This window comes from Nothoprocta perdicaria, unplaced genomic scaffold, assembly GCF_003342845.1.
Source record: "Nothoprocta perdicaria isolate Ctin4 unplaced genomic scaffold, notPer1 scaffold_163, whole genome shotgun sequence".
Taxonomy (NCBI): Eukaryota; Metazoa; Chordata; class Aves; order Tinamiformes; family Tinamidae; genus Nothoprocta; species Nothoprocta perdicaria.
This window is the reverse complement of record NW_020454794.1, coordinates 441,927-466,563: the sequence shown is the minus strand read 5'-3', so window position 1 is coordinate 466,563 and position 24,637 is coordinate 441,927. Positions and strand designations below refer to the sequence as shown.

General features: G+C 39.5%; 1 protein-coding gene across 1 annotated transcript in view; it reads left to right on the top strand.

Annotated features, from left to right (window-relative positions):
* VWA3B (von Willebrand factor A domain containing 3B) overlaps positions 1 to 20,699 on the top strand; it is a 63,335-nt gene extending 42,636 nt beyond the window's left edge. Inside the window, exons 21-28 of the mRNA XM_026035658.1 lie at positions 525 to 643; positions 2,276 to 2,326; positions 4,144 to 4,363; positions 13,256 to 13,376; positions 14,425 to 14,549; positions 15,609 to 15,746; positions 16,251 to 16,348; positions 20,380 to 20,699. Of these exons, the coding sequence (XP_025891443.1) occupies positions 525 to 643; positions 2,276 to 2,326; positions 4,144 to 4,363; positions 13,256 to 13,376; positions 14,425 to 14,549; positions 15,609 to 15,746; positions 16,251 to 16,348; positions 20,380 to 20,650 (1,143 nt within the window). The 3' untranslated portion in view covers positions 20,651 to 20,699. The remainder of the gene's footprint in view (positions 1 to 524; positions 644 to 2,275; positions 2,327 to 4,143; positions 4,364 to 13,255; positions 13,377 to 14,424; positions 14,550 to 15,608; positions 15,747 to 16,250; positions 16,349 to 20,379) is intronic.
* Positions 20,700 to 24,637: the final 3,938 nt, after the last annotated feature.

The following is a 24,637-nucleotide window of genomic DNA, read 5'->3' as shown; positions in this document are numbered from 1 at the left end:
TCTCTAGAGGTCCCTTCCAACCTTGAATATTCTGTGATTCTCTGATATGTCCTTTCTGACCTATTCTTTCATTATTCATTCTTTCTTTCTTTCTTTCTTTCTTTCTTTCTTTCTTTCTTTCTTTCTTTCTTTCTTTCTTTCTTTCTTTCATTCATTCATTCATTCATTCATTCAAGTGAGATTTTGGAGAGTACTGATTTAGTCTGAATTAACTACTAATTAAAAATCTTGCTTTGCCTTGCCTTAAAACCATTGACTTGTGTAAGGGGCAAGGGGCTGTATAATTTCAGAATATTTTATTTACACTATAAAAATGATGTCTTAGTTTTGAAAATCCTTATTGGTGCCTAATGATGGTTTTCTTCCTAGGGGGMTCAGAGATTTCTTAACGCAGCCTTTCTTTTCTTTTCCTCATACCTTTCCCTACTGTCTGTTCTGATCTTTGGATATGGAGTTGTGGGCATTCTGCACTCTGGTAGAGGAAATGTGTGATAAATTCTTTCTTTGTTTTTATTTTGTTCTAGGTTTTACCACTGGCCCATGTTAGCAGCGACAAGAAGCGGATCACACTAGTTAATCCTCAGGCAGTGAATCTTGATGCCTATAAAGAGAAACTGGAGCAAGCAATTAAATCCTATGAAAGGCAAGTCTGATGATCAGAAATTTACCGTGTTTACAATCCAGATGMAGATTTTTCTGATGTATTGGGTACTTGCTCATGCATACTTTGCCCATACAGGTAATTCCACACTTTGAAACACATTAATCAACCATTAACCYGCAGGAGAAATGTTTAGTTTCTTTAAAAAAAAAAGCAGAATGAAAAACCAGTGAATGGCCAAGGAGATCATAAATACCCTGTTGCTCATGCTGTGTTTTTTCAGTGACAAAGAAAACAATATTTTGCTTGCTTTCTGAGAATAAACCTGGAGGCAATCTTTCCTGTAGGGACACCCCCAGAACATACCATAGTAGCAAGATTTTAATCTACATTTAAGTTTCTGAAAACACAGACATGTTTAAATGAGTGGCCATTTTGTTCTGCCACCTGCTTAGAATCTAGCTATAGGTGCAGGAGTATAACCAAAGTACTGTCTATACTGTCCATTTTATTTATTTATTTATTAGAGAGAAGTATTGTGATTATTAATTAAATGTCTGTAATGGCATGTGAACAAAACAAGGTCATTAGATATCTAGTCTATTTTGTGTGTGTGTTTTTTTAAGTATTGCAATTATTTGACTGCTGATAATCATTTGGAAAGTTGCAAACTGCATGATCTTGTATAGCTAGAGGCTTTTGCAAATGAGTCCAGTTGTGAGGGTGCAGATTGAGAAGTGTGAAATAGGCAGTGGAACATGCTGAGCCTGAAGGTTGTGAATGAATTAAGAAGTCATTTATATGCTGAAAGTGCTTGGTTTTGGTTTCTAGAAGACCAARTGAACCAAAAAGGAAATTCATACTCAAGGTTTGGTTTTAATGCAATTTTTTTTTTCTTGTATGTGCAACAATAAATCAAACAAGATACTTAGAAGCCTAAAGGATCTGAATAATTCCAAACAATGAATCTGTTCTAATGTTTTCAAAGGACATTTTACTTTCCTATCGTTACTGCAACTGGGATCACTGATAAAGATTTTACCAATGAAATGAAGTAATTGAGCAGTGGCTTAACTATTTAAATGTTAATAGAGAAAACAGTGAAGTAGATGACATGATAAGAGTTTATGGTTTATGTCTAGAAAGCAAAAGCGGAAGGGTTTGTGGTRCTTTTAAAAGGTCACAGAATTGCATTTTCCTATCAGTAGCCAGAGTTTAGCGAAGTAGAAATCCGAATGGCACAACTGAGGGGTTATCTTGGCAGAAAAGTATAATTAGCCTTGCTCTCCGTGTGTCTGCAGGCTGCACTTTTTTTTGAACTCCTGTTTAAAGGGAGGAACTGTCCTTAACTTGGCTTGTAGTTAATCAGTTCTGTTGTTGGGTTTGATGTGGTGGTGCTGAACTGAACCCTCCATAGAAAATCCTGGCAGGAATCAGTGACTGCTGCTAATCCTTCCGTGACCCAGAAATAGTCGTGTGGCCACTTGATGGAAGATGCTGTTTTCCTTTYTTCTCTTGCAGTTGATAATTTCATGGCTGAATGATACAGTTTGACAATACAGTGATCTCAGAATACAGATCAGTGCAGAATTCTAAATAAACTGTTTAGTTGCTCTTTTGAGATAACAGATGTAAAGGAAATGCATTCTAAACTTTCTATGCTTTCTTTAATAGACGCCTCAATCTACTTATTTGGAGAGCGCTGCCTCAAGATGAACGAGACAAGTAAGCTGCCACCCTCTGGTTTCCTACCTCACCTCTGAAAAGCTGGTCATAAATATATCACACTTTTTTAGTTCTGTAACTARCTTGTTTTATTTTCGATTATTTTGGGCCTGTACATTGCTTTATATCTGGGATAGGTGATACGGAGTAATATTAAACTCTGAGCCTCTTTTCTGCAATGCTGGTTATTTTTAAAGGAAAGGGCTTGCAATCCTTTTGAATGGTGCTAATCTGTTCTTAATCAAGTGTCAAGTGGCAGGCCTTGGGAGGGCAGCATAATATCACCTTTGGCATCTTGTTATATTGTCTGTCATCCAGTAAAGAGCACTTCAGTGGCTGTTTCTAAAGATTTAATACGCACCTCTGTCCTGACAGGAGCCATATACCACACTGGAAATGTATATTACATCATTACTTCATGACTATATCTATATGTCATGAGTTTATGTCTATATATGACTTGTTTCTTATATACCGAAACTCATATGACTATATAAGTAATGAGTTTAGGTATATAAGAAATAAAATATAGTCATGACTATATAAGTCATGAGTTTAGGTATATAAGGAACAAAGAAATCCTAGCAATTGTACATGTTGATTACTGGGTGGTTATATAAAGATTGTTAATATTGGTGCTTGCAAGTTGAGATGGTCAATCTTTATTTCTTTTCTGAATTTGCAACAACAAAGATATTCTCTATTTATAACAATACCAACAAAGATATTCTTTATGTATAACAAAAGGATGACAACATATTTTCAAAATCTTTAGGAATCTGGGGGGTACTATTAAAGCCTGCTAACTTGGTCATGCTTCTTAAGGAATTGCTTGAGGAGATCTCTGGTCACTAATGTTTGCCAAAAGGTATATGAGATTATTAGGGAAATGCAGATTTAATGGAGAAGTCATTTGTGTTCAAAATAGCTGAGAGCAGTGATTCAGTAGGTGAGTTTCCTTGATATTGATTCCACATGGATAATGTATTTTGCTAGCAGAGAACAAAATATAGGTAAATAACCTTGTCCATCAGTACGTTTTCAGTGCAGAACAGTTCCTGGAGTAGAGAGCGCTGAATAATGAGTAATGAGAAGGAGTAGAGCAGTGCAATAGGCTTGCCACAATTGTACGTATAGATGAGACAAACACTTAAATAAACTCTGCAGATCTAGGTTTCACATTTTTAAAATGTTGGTACCATTATAGAAAAGAGTCAGAGGAATAGTGGCTTTACTGAAAAGAAATAGAGAAAGAAATGGAAAAGAAACTTCCAATAGGCAATTTAAAGAATTGAAGAATCTCTTCTGTTTGCTTGTTTGTTGTTTGTTGTTTGTTTATCAATGGAAATACTGTGACTGATTCACGTCTTGTGTAGAAGTACTCTCAGTGTGTTCAGTCAAGACTCATGAAGCAAATGAGGATTTAAAGAGTACCATTTTAGCTGCACTAGACTCTGCTTGCCTGTAGCTGCTATTCCAGAAGGACTTTCATGATTTTTTTGGGTCATATCTGTAAGGTCTTTGTCACTGCCTCATGTCTTAAGGCATCTAAAATGACACCAGGCTCTGATGCTCAGCCTTTTGGTTTGCTGTCTGTGTGTCTTCCAATGACATATGGTTAAACCAGTGCAGTTACTTGATTCAATGCAGTGGTAACTGAACGAAATGCAAGAATCTGTGGTATACAAAAGATTGGATTAGATGAATCTGGTATTTTGTTTTGCCAATAAACTCCACAATTCTATTTCTAAAGTACAGTAAAAATTAAAAACTCTCCTAAATGCAATAACTGATTTGTATTTATTTATTTTACTAAGGTTTAAAGAGGATGGGCCAATCCAGTATATGCAGAATAAGGAAGCTTTGCTGGAGGCTTTAGAAAACCTGGGATGGCCAATTTCATATGAAGATGTAACATTGTTAGAAGATGAGTTACTGACAGCATTAACATACAAGCAACAAGCCTCTGATCTTCAGGAAGCTGTAAAAAAAGAAACTGAGAAAAGCTCAGAGTCACACACTGGCAATGGCAAAAAGGTAAGACACACACACATTTTTCTTTCAAGTATTCTTCTTCTGTAGGTGCTTCTGGCAGAATTTTATTCTGTGGTAATAGCCAAATTAGGCACTTAGTGTAATAGTATCCAAATGGATAGACGAAAAAGATAATCAAAATAAAGCAATCTGTAATGGTTACTTATTTTTTTACAGTAAACTGTTTTTTTCCTGTCTGTCTGTCTGTCTATGTGTCTGCCTAAATATTCACACTGGCTAGCTCTGCAAAACTACTGAAATGCTGTTATTTGAGATGCAGCCTAAGTTGTATGGCACTTGAGTAACTTTCTAAAAAGGATGCACGCCGAGGCCTGTCGGAGAAGCAAATGAATTTCCTGGGATATGCACTTTAACTGTGTAGATAGCTTGTCTGTAGGGAATAAATAACCAATTAGACATGACATGTGCTCTTMGAAAAGCTTAAATTTATCCTGGATGAAAAAGTAGACTTTGCTTTGTACACCAAAAATGTGGACTCTATTGAATATACTTTGTAAACAGAAGTTCTAGAGCAGACAGAGCCAGAGAAATTGAGCTTCCTAGGAACCAAATCTGAGCAAAATACCTCTATTTTCTCTGCAAGCTGAAAAAGAAGAGTTGGGGAAAGACCGCTGTGATATAAACTTTGTGGCACTTTATTCTGCAGATCTGCACTAATCTACATATACATAAAATATGTAGAAGAAAAACGGGATGCTTCTGGAAGTGCATCTTCATAGATGGGTAGCCATTTTCTCCGCTGCTTGTATTTTAGTGCTTTTTAAGAATAACTTCGTATAAAATGCACATAATAATCTGCAGCAAGCAACAAAATGTTCTCAATGAAATGGGCAACATTCTGGACTTCCATCAGCATTAGCTCCCTGTTAGGCTTGAAGGGTGGGGCCTTCTTAGTAGGTGGCCTCAGTTCTGCATTTTATTTCCTTGCTGAAGTCTCAGAATTATCTGAAAAATTAGAAGAGGCTTTCTGAACTGCAGCCTTGTCTACCAAGGGGTTGATAAAGACTTTGGTTAAAGAGACAGAAAAAATCTCCTTTGGGAATTTTTCTTGTCCACGTAATGTCAATACCTGCTGAGCTTCAGCATCATGTAACTAACTGTATTCTAGGTGTCAGGGACAGGGAGAAAAGAGACTTCACCGTTCAGTCTTATGGGAAAGACACAAAGCTGTTGGGCATCATATTGATGATGCGGCAGCACAAAGTGTCTGTTTGCACAGGTATTTTGATGAGATTTTGTGTTTATAGCTTGTTACAGAGAATCTCCAGTGGGATCTACCCAGCTTTCAGGTTTAATAGATTTTAGATTACTAAAGGATTTTGTAATGTCAGAAGTGATCTATTTTAGCCTACGGTGGTATCTTTATTCTAAGAGAAAAGATGGAGAGCAGGAGAGAGACTTATCCCCATATTCAGTCACTGAAATTCCAGTGTCCATTCAATGTAGGTGTCTGCACATGACTAGGCTTCTAAGTCACACTGCTGTGGATGGTGCTGTCAGTACCATCAACAGAGTCAGTAGCACCTGAAGATGCTACTATTCAGCACGACCCAAAGAGGGTCTTTACTTCAGGTGGCACTGTCTTCATTCCATTAATCCCATTTTCTGTGTTTGCACAAAATAATGTGGCTGCTCTGACACTGCAATTGAAGTCTGGGATTTTTTTGTTCATCTTACATATGTAATTTCCTGATTGATGATTTCACTTGGAGTGCTGTTTTACTTGAAGGAATTTCATGAACCACCTGTGGAAATGTATAAAGAAGCAAGTATAMAGATAAGCTTAAAAAGTTACTTTGGGCTGTGATATGGGAAGAGAGAACATACTCTATCATGCTAGCTTTTTCTGTGATGTGTATGTTCAGAAAACRTATTTTAGATTGCAGCATTGTGCTCTGTCATTGTTTTCTCTCTTTCAGGATATTCTTGAAAATGAATTTATTCCACCATAATGGCTTTTACCTTTAAGTTATGTTGCATAATAGTTTTTATAACATGAATGCAGGCGTGTACATATAAAACCCCACAGAGCCCTCTTATTTTAGGGACCCCCATATCTTCTGTTTAAATAATGCATAGATCTTCTACCCTGAGTTTTTGTCTTTGCAATCAAGTATYTGAGTGAATTCTTAGGAAAATCAAAAAAATACCAAAAAAAAAAAAAAATCTAAAATTTCCCAGTGGAAATTTTTCAGTATTGTTCTGTATACACTATTGATGCTTTAAAATTCAAAATACTTTGGTCTAAAAACCAAAGCATTTCATTCCATTTCATTTTTCATCTAAAAGCTTCAAAAGTAAATGCCTAACTGGCAATGCTGCTGCTTCTGTAGAACTGCAGTCTAGGTAGAGTTGTACTGTGCAAATATTAAAATGAGCTCACTAGGAAAATCACAGAATCACAAAATGTTTAAGGTTGGAAGGGACCTCTAGAGATCATCCAGCCCAACCCCCTGCTCCAGCAGGGACACCCAGAGCACGGGGCACAGGGCGGCATCCAGGTGGGTTTGGAAGATCTCCAGAGAGGGAGACTCCACAGCCTCCCTGGGCAGCCTGTGCCAGGGCTCTGGCACCCTCACAGTAAAGAAGTTCTTCCTCACATGGAGATGGAACTGCCTGTGCCTCAACTTGTACCCACTGCCCCTTGTCCTGTCACTGGCCACCACTGAGAAGAGCTTGGCTCCTTCCTCCCTACATTCTCCCTTCATGAACTTATACATGTTAATCAGATCCTCCCAGCCTTCTCTTCTCCAGAGAAAACAGGCCCAACTCAGTCTCTCCTCACACGAGAGATGCTCCAGTCCCTTAATGATCTTTGTCGCTCTCTGCAGGACCCTCTCTAGAAGCTCCACATCCCTCTTGTCCTGGGGAGCCCAGAACTGCCCCCAATACTCCAGGTGCAGCCTCACCAGAGCTGAGGAGAGGGGCAGGATCCCCTTCCTTGACCTGCTGGCAACGCTCCTCCTGATGCAGCCAGGATCCCATTGGCCTTCTTGGCCACGAGGGCGCACTGCTSRCTCATGGTTAACTTGGTGTCAAAATAAGAAGAAAGAAAATCTTCTTTCAGACCTCTGAGTTCTAAAAGAGGATAAGTAAAAAACAAATAGACAATTCATTATAAAGCTCATATATTTTCATATATTGTATATTGTATATTTTCATATATTGTATATTCCTCTTTTTATGATCACTGAATGAGGGAAATTAGTCTGACTGAACTTCGATACATGGTTGCCCTAAATGAAGTGGATGCTGAGGGAAGTTGTAAGCTTTGTGTTCTTCAGGAAGCCTGGCTCCTTGATTATGCTATATTTTGCCTTGATGTATCTGTGCATACAAGTTTCCTTATATATGCATTAATATGGGTGGGCAAGCTAGKTGAAGCCTAAATGAGCCCATATGAACCTCTCCTGAGTTCTCCGCAGTGAGGGGGCCTGTCCTCTACCTGCAAATCGTGTCAGCTCTGGCCATGCTTGTGGCTCGCTGGTCACTTCCATGCAGTTCTACTGCTGCCTCGGGAGAGCAGCGCGTGCTCCCGGCTTGAGGTGATTAACATTGTGCAATCGCTTATCCCGAGGCAACCTGCTTTAGGAGCCTAAGCGGAGCCGCGTCGTGGGCAATCGCTAATCCGCGGCTGAAAGGCTTTAGGAGTGAGAGGTAGGAATGCAGAGGTAATTAGAATTCGGCTGATGTGCTGGGAAAATGCAACCGGGAGGAAAACTGAAAAGGAGCCTCCTTAGAAGGTTGTCAGAGGGTTCGTTTGTTTGTTTGGCTGTGATTTGGAGACATTTCTGTGTTTCCAGAATGGATATGAAAAAGTAACCTGCTGGCTGAAATACGTGGCAGCAAGTAGCTAATCTGAATATTGCTACTGCGAGATGGCAGAAAAATGGCATTTCCTCTGCAGGTCTACTGCACTGCTTTCTTGCTTTATTTTTACAAAAATTCATAATAAACCCAATAAACCCCATAGCTTTTAGCTTGCAACAGTTCCTAATTCTGTTCACAACTTCTTAGAAGAATTAGTAATCCTTTTTGGATGTCCTTGCTGCAGGAGCTTTCTGTTTAAGCCTGCCACTGAATTAATGGCCTGGTTATCCTCCCTCTGAGCTTTGACCTGCTGCGGGAGTTGAGCTCAGGCTGCTCTGCCTGCTGCTCTCTGTGAAAGGTGAGCTGTGTCCCTGGGGACATGAGGGGATGTTCAAAGGGGATGAAGGAGACCTGCACCTACGTGGGGCCCTGGTGATGCAAGAAGGAAATGATGGGGGAATCAGCAAACACCTTTAGTAATTATCAGAGAAAAAGATGATGAGCTAATTTGAGGCATAGTTGTAGGCTGTATCCCTCTGTCTACTCAGTTCCTTTTGATGTGCTGACTAAAACATGTTGACTAAGACCTTTGACTTCAGGCTGGCATTTGGGTTTGATTTGAAGATATAAATAATGAGAAATGTATCAGTTACCTTATTACCAACTTTGACTTAAAATATCCAGGCTTTAATGCAGCCTTTGAGAACATCTGCTTTCATATTAAATACTTTCATATATAAATACTGTTTCTGCTTGTCAATGRACAGCAGTTGCTGCAAAGAAATAAAGCCACATTCTTTAGGAAGGAACTCCACTCATTGAGATTACACTTTTAGAAGTGCTGTGTCTTCTTCAGGAGGAGCTTGAAGGTGCAGGATGTAGCCTTGTTTGTGGCCATGCTACATGACCACTGGGTGATTAAAAATAGCAAGTTGTAACAAATTGTAACAATAACCTGAAATGGTTTGGTTCCACAATAAGCAGGGTTGTGGTGGCAGTAGTGCCAAAGGCAGGACAAGTACACTCCGAGTTCCATGGATAGTCTTCCTGCCCATTCTTACCTATGGCAGGAAAGTGCAACCACGTATGTGTCTTGTGACAGTGAGTTTTAACATATAGCAGGTACTGGCAGAGGGCAGCAAAATCTGCCTCACTTCGTATGCTTTAATGCACTGGCTTCAGTGCAAGCAGAGCTAAGCTCTCYGGCACCAGTGGAAATCCCTGTGAATCAGATGGGGCTCTTCTTTAATAAGAACACTAGACACCTTCATAGCAGGCATGGCTCCTGGGCCAGTTGCCCTGAGCACTAAGAGCTTAGGTAGGAAAGACGTGTTTGACGTTAGACGGTGATTCCTTGCCCCGTATTTTGCACGGGACACTGAGCCTGCTTGCCTGGTCTTTAGTGCTGGGGCTTCTAGCGAGGGTCCAGTGGAGAGCAACATGATGGTTAAGGGACTGGAGTATCTCTCATGGGAGGAGAGACTAAGGGAGTTGGGCCTGTTTAGCCTGGAGAAGAGAAGCTTGAGAGGGGATCTGATCAATGTGTATAAATACCTGAGGGGAGAAGGGGCAGGAGGGGCCAAGCTCTTCTCRGTGCTGGCCAGTGACAGGACAAGGGTTAATGGGTACAAKTTGAASCACAGGCAGTTCCAGCTCCATGTGAGGAAGAGCTTCCTTCCTGTGAGGGTGACAGAGCCCTGCCACAGGCTGCCCAGGGAGGCTGTGGAGTCTCCTTCTCTGGAGATCTTCCAAACCCGCCTGGATGCCGCCCTGTGCCCCGTGCTCTGGGTGTCCCTGCTGGAGCWGGGGGTTGGACTGGATGATCTCCCGAGGTCCCTTCCAACCTCAACCATCCTGTGATGCTGTGATTCTGGGATTAGTGGGGAAGGTTGGGTGTCGGTATAATTTATGTTCTATTGAAGTGAAGAATAAAACTAGGAAACTACGTATCTCCTGTTTAGAATATCTCGCTGTGTATTTCGTTGAGTTTGGTTTATTGGAGGGGGCATCGTTTTTGGCATTGCTTGTGATTTTTGTGGGACATATGGGAGATGCTGAAGAGTCAGAGTGAAACTGAGCACAAACTATTTAGTTATCCCTGTCTTTTGTGTCCTTATCTTCTGTTAGGGCAAAACTAGTATCAAAAGAAAATGTAACTTTAAGGGAAAAAATGTCATCGAACAAGGATGCTTGCCATTCTCACCATTAGCAAGTAGGGGTTTTTTAAGAGGTCTCTGGGTTATGGCTTTTTTTTTTCTTTCGAAATAAAATTTGTAAATGGGATGTAAATCAGTGGAAAATTCTGTTTTTTCAAACCATATGATTTTGTGATTCAAAGGAGCAGTGCTAGAGACAGATGCTTGCAAATTGTTTACCTAATGTGGGCTACTGAACATTTTAAAAAATCAATAGGGAATCTGATTTATTTAACTTTATATTTGTTTATAATTTATTTTTAGGAACATTATCATGAGAAGTATGGACAGCATAATGCCCTCTTATTCAATAATTAATTTCATGGTCTTGTAGCAGATGTAAAATAAAATTGTTATTCTGTACTTCTAAAATATTTCATTATCAGAAAGATTAAGCTTTTGTATCATCAATTTTCATAATTTTCTCAGGAGGCAAAAATGTGAAGTATTCTGTCACATTCTGACAAATACACATAATTTCCTGATGTCCTCCAAACCTGCTGTAAGAGATATTTAAATTGTGAACCATGCAAACTATCCTGGACCAAATGGTTTGCATGGTTACCTTTTATCTATGAACCTTCTTGATTTTATCATTAGAATACTTTAGTCTTTTGAAATAATTTGTCCCCTCATTTTCACAAAGCTCCTTGTGATGTGAAATTGTGTTATTATCCTCATATTGCAGATGGGGAAGCGAGGTAGATGCTCACTGAGACYAGAAGGATGAGGGATTCAGGATGTCCAGGCAGAGCAATGCAGCACATTGATCCATTGACTTTTCCAATGGCTGGTCATTTTAGAGCAGTTCATCTTTTCCAAACCAGATGTTCCCTGTTCTAGTCGCACACACTAAACACTGCCACAAAGCAGAATAATTTTCTGATCTAAATTCAACTCACTTCACTTTAGGATATTGCTGCGTTAACATCCTCCATCGGCCAGATGCCCTTTGGAAAATCCTTTCTTTAGTGAGGGTGAAGCAGTCTGTGAAATTTCAAATACTCTTTTATAAATCATTGAGAGACATGGTCCTGAACAATAGCTCTTGAGAGAAAGAAATTGCATCTTTTGTTGGTACATTGCAGGGCTCTTGGTGGACTGGTACCCTTCCCAACAATCTTGAGGGGATATTACAGATCTATAACAACAACAGCTCGGTTTTCAATAGCCATGAAAAGAAAAATCATTAAGAATGGAGCAGAGAAAGGAGAGGTCTGCAAGCATTACAGCACTGAGTGCATCCAGAGTGTGCCCACACCTTGAATACTGGCCCTAATTCCAATTTTCCTCCTTCAAAATGGAGCAAGTAGAGCAGAAAGGCTGCAGCACCTGGCAAGAGGAATCCGGGGAGGTTTGGAGCTGCTTCTGCATATGCTGACGCTTCATAATAGACTCAATAAACTGGAARAGAGCTGGCTCAGAAGGGAGCATGGGAGAGCCGTGAAATCAAGAAATACAAATATGAATAAAGAATGAATATTCATTGGCTTTTCCAGTATGAGGAATAGGAGCTCAAATGCATTTAGCTAGTGACAGATTCAAAATAAAAGTGCTTTTTCACACACCACACCGTGAAGCTGTTAAACTGCTTGCAGCAGGTTGTTGTGCGTGTAAACACAGACCTATCTTCAAAAACATCACACAAGGAAAATATCAAACCATTAAATGCAAATACTCTCTCTTCTGCCTCGGGAAGATGCTGATCTAGGAATTACTGGAGCTTAAGAGAGTGTTCAAGTAAGAACATACTTGTTCTTAGGCACCTCCCTGCTCACATACAGGAAAGCAGCTGGATGGATGTTTGGTCTCACTCCATACACCTAGTCTGTTTTTAAGAATATCTCAACTAAACAGTTAGAGCACTGACAAAAAAAAAAAGGCCTTTGCAGCCAATTGAAACCAATTGAAAAACATGGTTTTTTCCCCCGTGGAAAACATTTTAAAAGGGAATAATACCAAATAGTCCACAGAAAATTTCTTCTGTTTTTCAAGAATTTGTGCATTCGAAAGATTGGCCAAGGAGAAAGACTTTTCATCAAGAAAAACCTAATTAATTAAATTCATGAGTTGTTTGTGTTGCCAGCTTTGTTGGTGAGCAATTCAGTAGTAAGACACATTATTCTGTGGTGATTGTGGTACCTGGTGGGAGCTGCAGTGTGGGGAGCTCCACCCCAAAGAAGAGAATTGGCATTTGAAGAACCCAAACTACCAAGATGGAATCATACACAGTGGTGGCCCTGGAAAACATGGTTTAATATTTTACTAAGCTGTAATGTCTCAAAACTGTAGAAAATATAATTTTGAAAATTAAATGAACTTTAAATATTTGGTAAATGTAAGTCATAGATTGTAAATAATCATTTTATGCAGGCAGAAGTTGTAAGATTTTCWTTTTCTTTTGGATTTTGTATTTGACTTTTTTAATCAGTGACTCCACATAGTTCAGACACTTTAAATAGAAAAGCATTATAATGAAAACCCACCTGTCTAAAGGAAGTGGAAGTGTATTCGATATTCTCTTRCTTTGTAAAAAATTAGATTTTTCTTTATCTCAGTCTTAGAACTCTGAATTTGTAATTTTTTTCCTAGAAAAAAAGTGAGCCAGGTTCATGATTCGTTAAGGTAAATTTCCACATCATTATAACCATCTAAATAGGATTTTAAGTGAAAACTGTTAGATGATCCTATCTGTGAGTACTTACGGTGACCTAGCTTGCTCTACTATAAGTATTCTGAATATTTAAAATAATGCAYTGTGAATTATTAACAGAATTTATAACATTATATTGCATAAATTTTAGTTAATTCCAAAGTATAGGTACAGCCTGTTTGAGTAATTATAAAAAAAAATTAAATTAAATTACAGAGACCTGAAGAAGAAGGTGTAAAGTCACAGTCTAAAAAAAGACAAAAAGGCAAAGTATTTCTGACTCTCAGAAGCCAAAAGGTGATTGCAAGATCAGACATCACCGGATTTTATTATCCAGGTATCTTTTTTTTTCATTTTAAGTATTTTTAATTTCCTAGTTTCCTATAAAACTTTACTTTTGTTCATATTTAGCGAGTTTGATTTTCATTAGATTTAATATTACACTTGCATGTTAATAAAAAATAGAGTATATGTATTTTGTACATGCATTTATATTCATTTATAAAAGGTTACATTGGGTAAGGTCCAAAAACTRTGCAGATCTGCTAAAAAGAGGATAAAGAAGAATATGTGTAAAAGAAGAGTGGGGGACGAAATGCTTTTCAGTACCTGGGCCACACTACAGTTAGCTGAGAGAATCTGTCTGCTTTGATGCCATGCTGGGTTTTTCCTTTTCAACATTTGGGAAAGGCCAGGCTTTTGGGGTTGCTCAAATAATTAATCACAYGGTTCTGTTGAGTTTTAAGACGGACTGATTGGTGTGTAAAATTGTGTGTTATTTCACTGGGAAAATCAATCAATGCAGAAACTTTGCTACAGGGAAGATAAAGTGCCTTGGCCAATTCAGTTWTCTTGGTTTTTTGTGTTCTCCATGTTTGAGATTGCTCTGTCCTTACAAAAAGTGTAACTGCTGATGTCCTGTGTATGTGTGTGTGAGTGCGTGTAGGTATGTGCAGAGGGAAAGTCCATCATTTTTATGCTACTTTCACTTGTTTGTTTGCTTTTTCTCCATATTTTTACTTCTAGTAATAGCTTAGTCACATGAACAATCAGCCATCTGGTAGGTTTGCAAAGTTCATTCCTGGGCTAGAAAATTGGTGGAAAAAGATTGGAAAATCCTTTTTGGTGTTGTAAAGGCTGTGTTAAGGATAGTTACTATGGCTGCATTTACTTAGGCACAAATTGCCCTATTTCCTTAGCACATACTATGCTGAGTAAATGAAAGTCAACTACAGATGGAAATGGGGAATGTTTAGTACGGACACAGTGTGTCTGACCTCAGTGACATGTGGACCTCAGTGACCTCATGTTGATATGATTGTTAAAGTCTTCCACAAGRAGTAAAAACATAATCATGTTGATTTTTTTTTATGTTCTTATTTTAGGAACTGTGATAAAGAATATCAGTTCTACCCATGCACTTGTTGACTTCATCCATGGGGAGGCCTGGGCTGTACCCGTGAAGTTCATGATATCTGTAGGGGGGGCCATGCCCTGTCCCTGTCTGCAGGTGACGGATCCTATGGTATATAGTAGCAAGTAGTCAAATAATAGCTCTTCTTACATTTTGCAAAAAAAATAAAAGATTTATTTTAAAGAGTCTTTGCTGACAGCAATAGCTCTGTTTTGGTGATATTTTCAGCACGCTATTTTTAATTTGTTTAGATTCGTTATAATCCTATTCATTTGCAGAAGTCTGCATTATTTTATTTATAAAACATGACTATTTGCCCTCTATGGAGCAGCAAAATAGGCTCTTAGCAGGTAGTTTAAAAATCAAGGTGAGCCTTTTATGTACAACATGTTCAAAAATTTATTTATCATAGCATAACTTAAATCTGGCAAATAACCCTTTACTAGCCCATACTAACAGTAGCGGAAAAAACTCTTTTTATTCCAATTYCTTTTTTTCCAAGTTGATCATACGACTATCTGCAATCACAATTTTTTTTCATTTGATTCTTATATTACTCAAGAGAGCGATGATGGCTACAAAAAGCAGTTTCGCAGCTATTTTGTTACACTTAAAACTAGAGACATGTCTTTTTCTCTCCGTTGAAGTYGAATCTTGGTTTGACTTCAACGGAAGATCTTGGTTTCTGTAAGGAAAACATCCAAATCTGGAAAAGATATGCAGAATTTGTAAAGAAACTGCAGCTTCTGTGTTGATTTAAAAAGGATTCTGTATATGTCAGTTACATATGCCATGCTCTAAATTTTCCAAGGTTGCTTTAAAAGCTTGCTATAAATGCAAAGTTCAAGSAGATAAAGGAGTTAGAAGAGTTTCCTCATCTTGAGTCTGTCCAACTCTCCAGCTGCTCCCTGGTGCACTTAGTAGGGCTCTGTCAGATTATTTTTGCTTTGTGATCTCTTCCTGATCCAGTGGAAATTAAGAGTGATCAGTACTTGGGAGAACCAAGTCCTTTATCTTTACCTTTAAAGCTCTGTATTAAAGGACTGGAATATGTTAGAACAATGATCTGTATAAAAATCTCAATATTTGATATTATATCTTGTAAAACTCACAATCTACCAGGTTCTCACAAACTGATACTTTCTTGGTGTGCAGATTGGAGACTACGTGCTTGCCAGGACTTGCACACACACTGGAAATGATTATTATGTTCCTGCCATTGTCATCTCAACACCAAAGAGAGTGGAAACAGATAATAAGCTCTACACAGTTCTGATGTTCAACAACAGGAAAGTAAGTAAACCTGTAAGAAGAAACCAATTGGGCAGTGGTAGTACCAGGATTCTCGTTTTGAGGATGTWGATGTAATTGGCCAGGCTTGAAGAGCCTCTTGTCTCCTTCCCCATCCCAGCCAACCAAGGTCAGCCAGCTTTCAGGGCTGAACAAAAAGCCCTCTAATAGACACAAATTGAGAAGTTTTTAATTCAGATGCTCAGTAATCCATTTGGTGGCTTTCACAAGCTTCATGCAGCTAAAATGAGAGAGCTAGGGGGAATTTATCACATGCAGTAYAATATTTATTCATTTAGCTTTTCTGAAGGCCACTATGATAATTTTACTATTTTTTTCATAATGCATTATTAAAAAATGTGCTTTGTTCTTGAAACTTTTTGTCTTCATTATTCAGATGCTGACGACAGCTATGYTAAAGTGGTTGTTTTTCTTCTTTACATGTGTTTCTTTATGGTTTCCAAGATGTAGATTTAATTTGGATGAGTGTTGATTGTATTATTGCAGGAACACTGTGTAAGAAGTGAGCTTATTAAAATCAGCCAAACAAAATATGCCTTTTCCTGCCGATACATAAGAATGGTGCAGATGGCAGATTACATGACGTGAGTATGCTTGAACCTGACTATATAAATCTTATTTTATATGAATTCTAAATGTCGCACTTCAGAAGTAGAATTTAGAATTCTAAATTAGAATTTAAATTCTAATTTAGAATTTAGTCCAACGGTGCCATCAGATTACCCTACCTCCTGTGCCATCAGATTACTCTAACTGCTGTCTTGGTGAAATGGGATCTGGTTTACTCTAAACATGYGACCAAGCAGTTGGACCCACAGAACATATGGACAAGAGCATTGCTCATCTGTTCCACCGCTTTACTACCTGGCAAATGGGTGCCCAGTTTTCGATTTGGAAACACTGGTGGGATGGGTTGGCTTGAAACTTAGCCATAGGAGGTTGTCAGAGCCTTGCTGCAAGGTGAGATGCTTGCTGGAGGGCTCGTTTTTCATTCAAGGTTGTATATATGCTGTTATATAAAACTGTGCATTAAGTTGTGGATACTGGATCTTGTATTAGGCTTACATCTGGGGAATGGTAGGGAGTGCATGTAACCTGACTTGAAAATGAGCCCCTACTTCAGTTCTGCAAAACTTCTGTGGAACAGGGCTAAAATGTTGTGATGCAAACAGTGCATTGAGTCTGCAGTGATTCCAAGTGATGGTAATCCAAAGGATTCCAAGGAATTACTCTATTTTTTTTAAATAAAGTTCTATTTTTATTTATTTGAAATAGCATTTGGTTGAAGCMACTTCCAGAGCACGAGCTGTCTCTCGTAGCTACCAACATCAGATTTTAGAAAGCAGTATAAGATCCAAACGATCATCTAGGGATATTTCCCAGAATATAATCCAAGCCTACAGCAGTTTAAGAGTTCAGGATTTTCAGAAGCAGAATTGGAGCCTTTTTCTTCTACAGATTTGTACAGTTATTTTTTTGAACCCATAGGGACATATAGACATGCCATAGGGATTCTAGACTGAGTGGCTCCCTCTTTATCTGCTCTATGTCAGTGCAGTATTGGCACTGCTGCCAAAGAGCTGATTAATCCCTATCAACGGAGATTTCTTCCCAAGGAGGCTACATGAAGTGGACAAATCCCACCTTTAAAGGCAATTTCAAAATTTAACTGTTATTGAAATKCCCTAGTATGATTATCAATATAAAAAATGATGTCCATTTCCATATAATCCAAAATTATACAAAGCAGAATCTTTGCTATATTAATGCCTTTTTCCAGGTCGATCATCTACATGATAGTAAGCTTGTTTTCACCTAGAAATAAACCTTAAAACCATGATATCTTTCCCACTTAATGCATGCAACAACCAGTTGAAAATAGAGAGAGGTGTCGTCTAGGAATATCAGTAGATTCTCTGTTACACTGAGAGCTGGATTATATTCTAAATAAAGTACCATATTAATAAAAGATATGACTAGCTACATATGCAGTAAGAATGAGTTTCTTTCTACATGCTTTGTTTCMTAATTGAGTGCTGTAATACCAAATTTGATATTCTCCAAACATAGACTTTATTGGCAAGCTGACTTGCCATTGTTTTGTACAAACGATGAGAAGGTCGAGTTAGTCCCTGCAAACAGGGGAATTCTTTGGAGAACYGACTGAAGTAAATGTACTAAATTTCTGCAAACTAAAAATAATTGTCCTCATTGGATCTAAATTTTAAATGAATATCAAATCTGATAGTTCTCGGGGTAAAACAGCATGTGAAACTACATATTCAAGTCTTACTAACTGTGAATTTCATTATAGGATATCCAACTAGTAAACATCAGTTTGCTTGTACAAACACTGGTCAGCTGGTATAGCAGATGACTAAAATTAAATCTAAATAAAATATTAAAAATATAATTTTCCTGCAGCACAAAATATTGGARTCTTAGTTAAGGCATTCATTCTATTCCCTGTAAGCTCAGCTAAGTGAATCAGCTCTTAGCATGCCCTGGAACAGAGCGTACATTTTGCCAGGATAATTACTGAAGATGCCAATGTCTTTGCTGTTTTCAGATCTGAAGTTGGCACTATATAATTTCTGTTTCTTTTCTCTCTGGAGCTGAAGCTTTTAGAAATGAAGCAGAACATTTGAAATGCCAGTTTATGTACTCTTTTAGTATAGTATTTGCATTGTAAAATGTCTGTGAGACATAGCACTGTTCAGATGGTTTGTCCTCGAATTATCCCTATTAAAGATATATTGTTCCAAGTGATACCAGGTACGTTTCATCAATAGTGTTTTAAAGAAAGCAAGGTCCAGATGTCCACGGGGATATTGGCACACTCGGCACAGTAACCCCTGCACACCTGGCAGCTGTGTACGTGGGGCTGAAATGCCTCTGCTCCAGGGCCCCAGGGATCTGCAGCACTCGAGGCAGAGAGATGTGCAAGGCAGCAACAGCCCCTGGGACCGAGGCTCCCYGGGCCTAGGTGCCCACTGACAGCCCTGAAGCGGGTGTGTTGGAGCAGCTGGGATGCAGCTGGGATTCAGAAGCCTCTTCGGCGCTGGATAAAATACCTAGAGGGTTTATGATGCAGGCTCGAGCGTATAGGCAGCATATACCTTACCCCAGGTAAGGTCAGGTGTGTTGATGTGACTATAAAGACTTCAGTGGCCAGTGCTGAACTGCAGTGCTCCCATTCTGCTGCCAAATCACTGCAGCTTCCTCTGCCTACTCACAACTTTACCACCTGCTGCAATGTTTTCTCCCCATCTTCTTTGTCCATACTGTGTATCATCTCCAGCTCTGCTGAATTYGTAGCCCACCTTCCAAGAATTGAAGTCAGTGATCTAGAGCTTTCCTAGTTAACATCACTTTTCTTGTTGGAGCTATGACTCTACAGTAAATTGTTTTGTAAGATATGAATAGACAGGCTCCAACAAAGCACTGATGAATTCAGTAAGTTCCTCTTTAAAATTTTCAGCAAATTTTTCTGATTTATTTTGTTTGTTTTTTTTTTCTTTTTTTTTTTTTTTTTGAGTTCTCTGTAAAGCCACATATTTATCAAGGGAAAACTCATTCTACTCTTGCTATTGAACATGTGACCTAAAAGCAGAAAGTAAACATTACAGGTTAGTCTGAGCTTCCCTGTCGACATTCACAGGGCACATAAATATTACATACACAATTATGATACAATATATTGTATATATATTTTATGTATTGGAATTGTGTATAGCATATAACATATATAACATCATTTTATTGTATCTCAATACATCTTCAGCTGTGATTTCTTCACGATTGTCTTTTTGGTGTTTGTTTGTGGTGTGTGCTGTGGGTCACACTTAATTCACTTGTCTTTAGAGGTAATAAGGTGGCTGTTCACTGCAAAAGTAACTAACAAGTTGCCCGTGCAGGTTAAAACCCTGCAAGCTCTGGGCTCCCATCATGAAAGGCAGATGGTGCCCAAATCCTCTTTGGAGTCATGAGGAGATGGGATCAGGGACTAGATCCAGAAAGGTATTTAGGAACCCTGCTCTTATTTGATATCAGTGGAGTGCCTAAAACACTTGTTCAGTTTTAGTTACTTAAGCACTTCTGAGAATTTCTAATAATTAATAATTCTGAAAGGAGGCATCTCCAAGTGCCTTTTGCCACATAACTATTGTGCAGTTCTTATGAATTTCAACAGTTGGGTGAGAATGGACTGTTTACAAGGGATATGAAGGATGTGAATTCTTGTTGAATCATTTAGAGCTGCAATTCTAACTGCAATATCAGAACTTTTTTTTAAAGAGGAAAGATTACATGCAATAAGTGAGCGAGATGCACCCTGTCTACAGAAATGAGAGAGAAACACTCATTTTAGACACTGTGTTCTAGACTATTCTTTACTTATTCTATAACTAAAGGGGAAATGGAATTGTAAAACCTGAGAAGTGGTCAGAAGTGAAAAATGAATGGATGAGGATGAAAATGGAGGAGGATGAAAAATCCTCCTTTTTCAGCACTGTGAGATGTGGGAGAAGGTAAAATTATGTAATGTAAAAAGATACGATATTGTATATGATATGTGAACTTTTAATTTAATGAACTCCTTTCTCTGATTTTCTAGTCTGGACAAAGAGACCAAGAAGTCCCATCCTCACTCATCTCCAAGAGATGAAGCAGGAGAGAAAGCAAAGAAAAATGTTATGAAAGAGCACATGGGAAAAAAGAAAAAGAAGAGGAGAGCAGAGGAAAAAAAACATCCCAAGGAGAGAACATCAGACTCTGATGATGTTCTGTTTATCTCCAGGAGGGAAGTAAAACACGGGGAAAAAAAATCACTACCTGATAATGAAGAGGAATTTGAAGGTAAAGAACTAAGCTGTAGAAAACTATAAATACTAGGTATTAAACAGATCTCATAGACTTTTAGTTTATGCCCACCTAAGAAAGCGAGGCTCTGCATTATCATTTCTGGATGTTAGCCCAGCCTGTTTTCAAATGTCCTTCGCGATGGGAAGCCATTGGAACATGGGAACGGGATGGGAAACTTGGAAACCATCCTTCACACTGCCCATCTCAGCATAATTTTTACACTAGAGGAAAGAAGTGAATAAAGCGTATTCTGGCACCTGCTAGCTTGGTTTCCCTAGGATTTGTAGGAACAGTGAAGATGACCTCGTATAGGCGTTAGCACCTATTGGTAGGCAGGGTATACATTAGGATTTCTGCACTATTTCTTATTTGTGCTAGCTAGGTTAAAGGCATGTCTACACTGCAGGTGTTAAATTAACATTTAATTAATATATGGGGCTCGGGGCTTCAGAAATTAAAATGTTTTTTTGTGTCCAAGGTGATTCTGTTGAAGCTGACAGCAATATCTGTATTCCATGATACTCTGTAGTAGATGCCTGGGCTCGTATAGGTGTGTTTTTACATGCCACAGTCAACTTCTCCTTTTACTGAACCTATGTCAGTGAAATAGAAGGATTTTCTTCTACACCTGCCAGTCATACCTCCTCAAAGCATTTTAAACATACTCTCAACACGCTTGTTACTTATCTGCTCCCTTCTGAAAGTAGTGTAGATGCACTGAGTCGTCATGTTCTCAAGCTATTTGAATTGACTTTTCCAAACTTCTGTGTTCTTGCTCATGTTTTGATGATTGCTTGTGGATTCCAATACCAGGCATTTAGGCGTCACTATAGTTTAGGAGTGGCCTGGTCAGACTTAGGTGAGATGGAGGTGCTGACCTTTTCCTGTAGCTGTATGAGCTTCCACAGATGGGAATGCTCACTTCTCCTTAAACTCCTCTCTCTTGGGCATCCTGAAATGCAGATCTTGAGTAAGTGCAAAATCAGAAGATCCCGTCACTAATTCCATGCAGACTGAAGGAAAGATGAAGCGGGGACACTGCCCATCTATCACTTTGATCTATCATCTGTCACTTTGGTCTCAGCCAAATTTGCTGAGACCTGGCCACCGCATCGTGAGGGCTGTTCCTCCAGATGGCACGCAGGTGAACGTGCCACTGAGCGTCCCCATCTTCTTCTAAAGGCACCATGAGCATCGCCTGCTTTGGTTAAATTTATTTCTCTTTGCATATCTTTCTGTGTCTCACCAGAGAACGGAGAGTTGGAGAGTTATTACAGATACCCACTCAGAGTTTAATCAGAGACCTCCTCATCTGCTCTCAGTCTGTGATTGCGTTTGCTTGGGGTAAGGCAGTGTGTCCTGCTTTTCAGACTGTGCTAGGCTTTTCACAGGATTTTGTCTATACAAATTTGTAAGTTATATCAAATGGGTTATTAAAATCCTGACATGCTCCCCTATTTTAACTGAGTTAATACTAGATTTTAAAGAGAATAGATTAAAAAAAAAAAAAAAGGAAAAGAAATCTTTCTGGCATCATACACTTCATCCACTGGACATGCAAGTGCCTAGGTTACATGGCAGAGTGATCACTTACCTGATCTTCCTGAAGTTCCTTTACAGGAATTCATTGTGGAATTATGAATTATTATGAATTATGATGATAAAAACCATTATGATAAAAATCATTATGATTTTGTTGATTTTTATCAACAGCGAGCATCTCAGAAAAATATTCTGAACATCTGTAAGTGCCGTTAATAGTCAAAGCTAGTAACTTTGGTAGCTGAGTGTCTCATATGGTAACTACTCTATAGTCATTCTTTAAGGATATCTAAAAACAATCTATGGAAAAGGGAATTGGCTTAYGTGAATAGTGCCTAATCTTCCTGTGTATTCCTCTCCTCTATTTTCTAATACCTGAATAGTTAGGATATCTTTTCACTTTCACAAGTGTATATTAGGTTCATCATTATTTTGWTGTGTAATTTTGTCTTATTTATTTCAGAACTGTTACATTTAACACATTCTTATTTTACTGTGTATCCCTATCACTCCTGTTCTGTTAGTTCTCTGTGCTTGTAKGAGTGTAAATGGAGCCCTGTCAACCCCCGGCTGTTAGTGATTCAGTGCCCAGCGATCCGTTGTCTGGGCACCTCTAATGGAAGCAAAAGATTGGACAAGGAAGCAAGCTCACAAGTGCCCCTTTGGTCATCAGTTCCTGCACTGGCTGCTTTTAGAGATGCTTTAAGAACATTTGTTTCCATAGAAAAATGGGCTACTGTCTATTATCTGTCTACTATCTTGTCTCTGTTCTACCCAACCCCCGTATAGTAATGCCTAAAATCTGTGTGCATTTAATGTGATTTCCTTGCTCATTAGACCAAATCACCAAAAAATGGAGCGAGGAACAGGATGTGCAGTAATAAACTGCAGTGCCTGATGCACTAGCAGTTCATGGCCAGCAAAGCCAAAACCTCTTTTGTTTTTTTTAATGAGATGTGTCTTGAAGCAATTACACTGGCAATTACCATGGCTGCCAATATGAGGTAGGTGGGAGGCCTTTGAAAATGATCTTTTTTTTTTTTTTTTCTTTCCCCTTTTTGTTCTGGCAAATGCAATTGCTTTGCATTGGGTCCAGGGGTTGAGCAGCTGTGGCACCTGGCAGCCCCGTGGATCGGCTGGATTCCCCAAAGTGGGATTTTGTGTCTTGGGGACCTGCTTGTTTTYCAGCCCTGTTTTCCAGCCAGATTATCCAGCGTGTGGAGAAAGGTGTTGTAACAGAGCAGGGTGCCTGTCTGCTGCCCAMGGGCTGCCTCAGAGGCAGCTGCTGCTGGTCCTTCAGAGGCAGCTCCTGCTTTGGCTTCAGGTTCCCTGTTGGCAGCAGGTTCCAACGTGCCCCAAACCACCCTTTTCCTCTCTGGGACTGTTCGTTCATCTGAAGAGGGAAGTGTGTTYGACTGGGGCCATCGCTTTTTCCATGAAGAATGAAATGGAAAAGAAAGAGCATTCCAATTCCAATGCAAAAGCACTGGGATAACAAGAGCAGAATGGCTTGTTTCCATGTCTTGGGAAGGTACCCAGGCAGCATGTGCACTACGTCAAATGAATAGCTTGTGAGTTGGGGGTGAGTTGGGGGTGATGGGGAATTTAACAGCAGATCCTTGGTTTTGTTCAAGGGAACAGTGTGGCTGCGGTGGCTGTCGGGGTCTAGCCGAGCAGTGCAGTTGTAGCACAGAACACGGGCAGATGCCTTCAGCCTTCAGGGTGCAGTCAAGGCATCTCCTGCACCTCACACAGGGAAACTTCAAGCTTCCCTCCCTCACGTCTCATTTACTCAAGAAGAATCAAAATGTTCTTTTGATGTCTTTAAATGCTGACGCTGGGCATGTGTGAAGCAATTTTCAAAGGCTTTTCCATGGCTTAGATTCCCAGCCCCTCAGCTTCAGGCCTCTCAGTGGGAGCGATGGGAATTGGCTCATCCAGCACTGGCCATGTCTTGTGCTCCCTATACCCTCATGGATACCCTTCCGCACGTTGTACATAGATCAACCTCAGATGCCTCACACAGTTTTTTCTACTACACCCCTGTGTATTTTATATAACCATGTAAAAATACCTATACATACGTATATAAAGCRAACCAGAGCATGCAGTCTTGCTTGCCCTGGTTCATCCTGCTTTCCCCTTTTAGTCTTTGCCCTGGTCTCCTGCTGGCGCCAGGCAGGCTGCTGGCGCCAGGAGGCTCCATTTGTTACGATGCGATGGTTGGTACGGCGCCCACCAAGGCTGGCACGTGAGAAACAGCAGACACGGGCCTCGAAATGGCCGTAGTTGAAAAGCTCACAGACAGGCCAGAATTAGTGGGGGTGAAAGAAGAAGGCAAAGAAGTGAAGATACTCACTACGCAGGACTGTTGCTCTTACCATGGTCACAGAGCCTCCTTTTCCAGGGCAAATTCCAGGGCCTGAGTATGGGCTGAGCTGTTGCACTGGAGCTCACGGTGGCTCAGA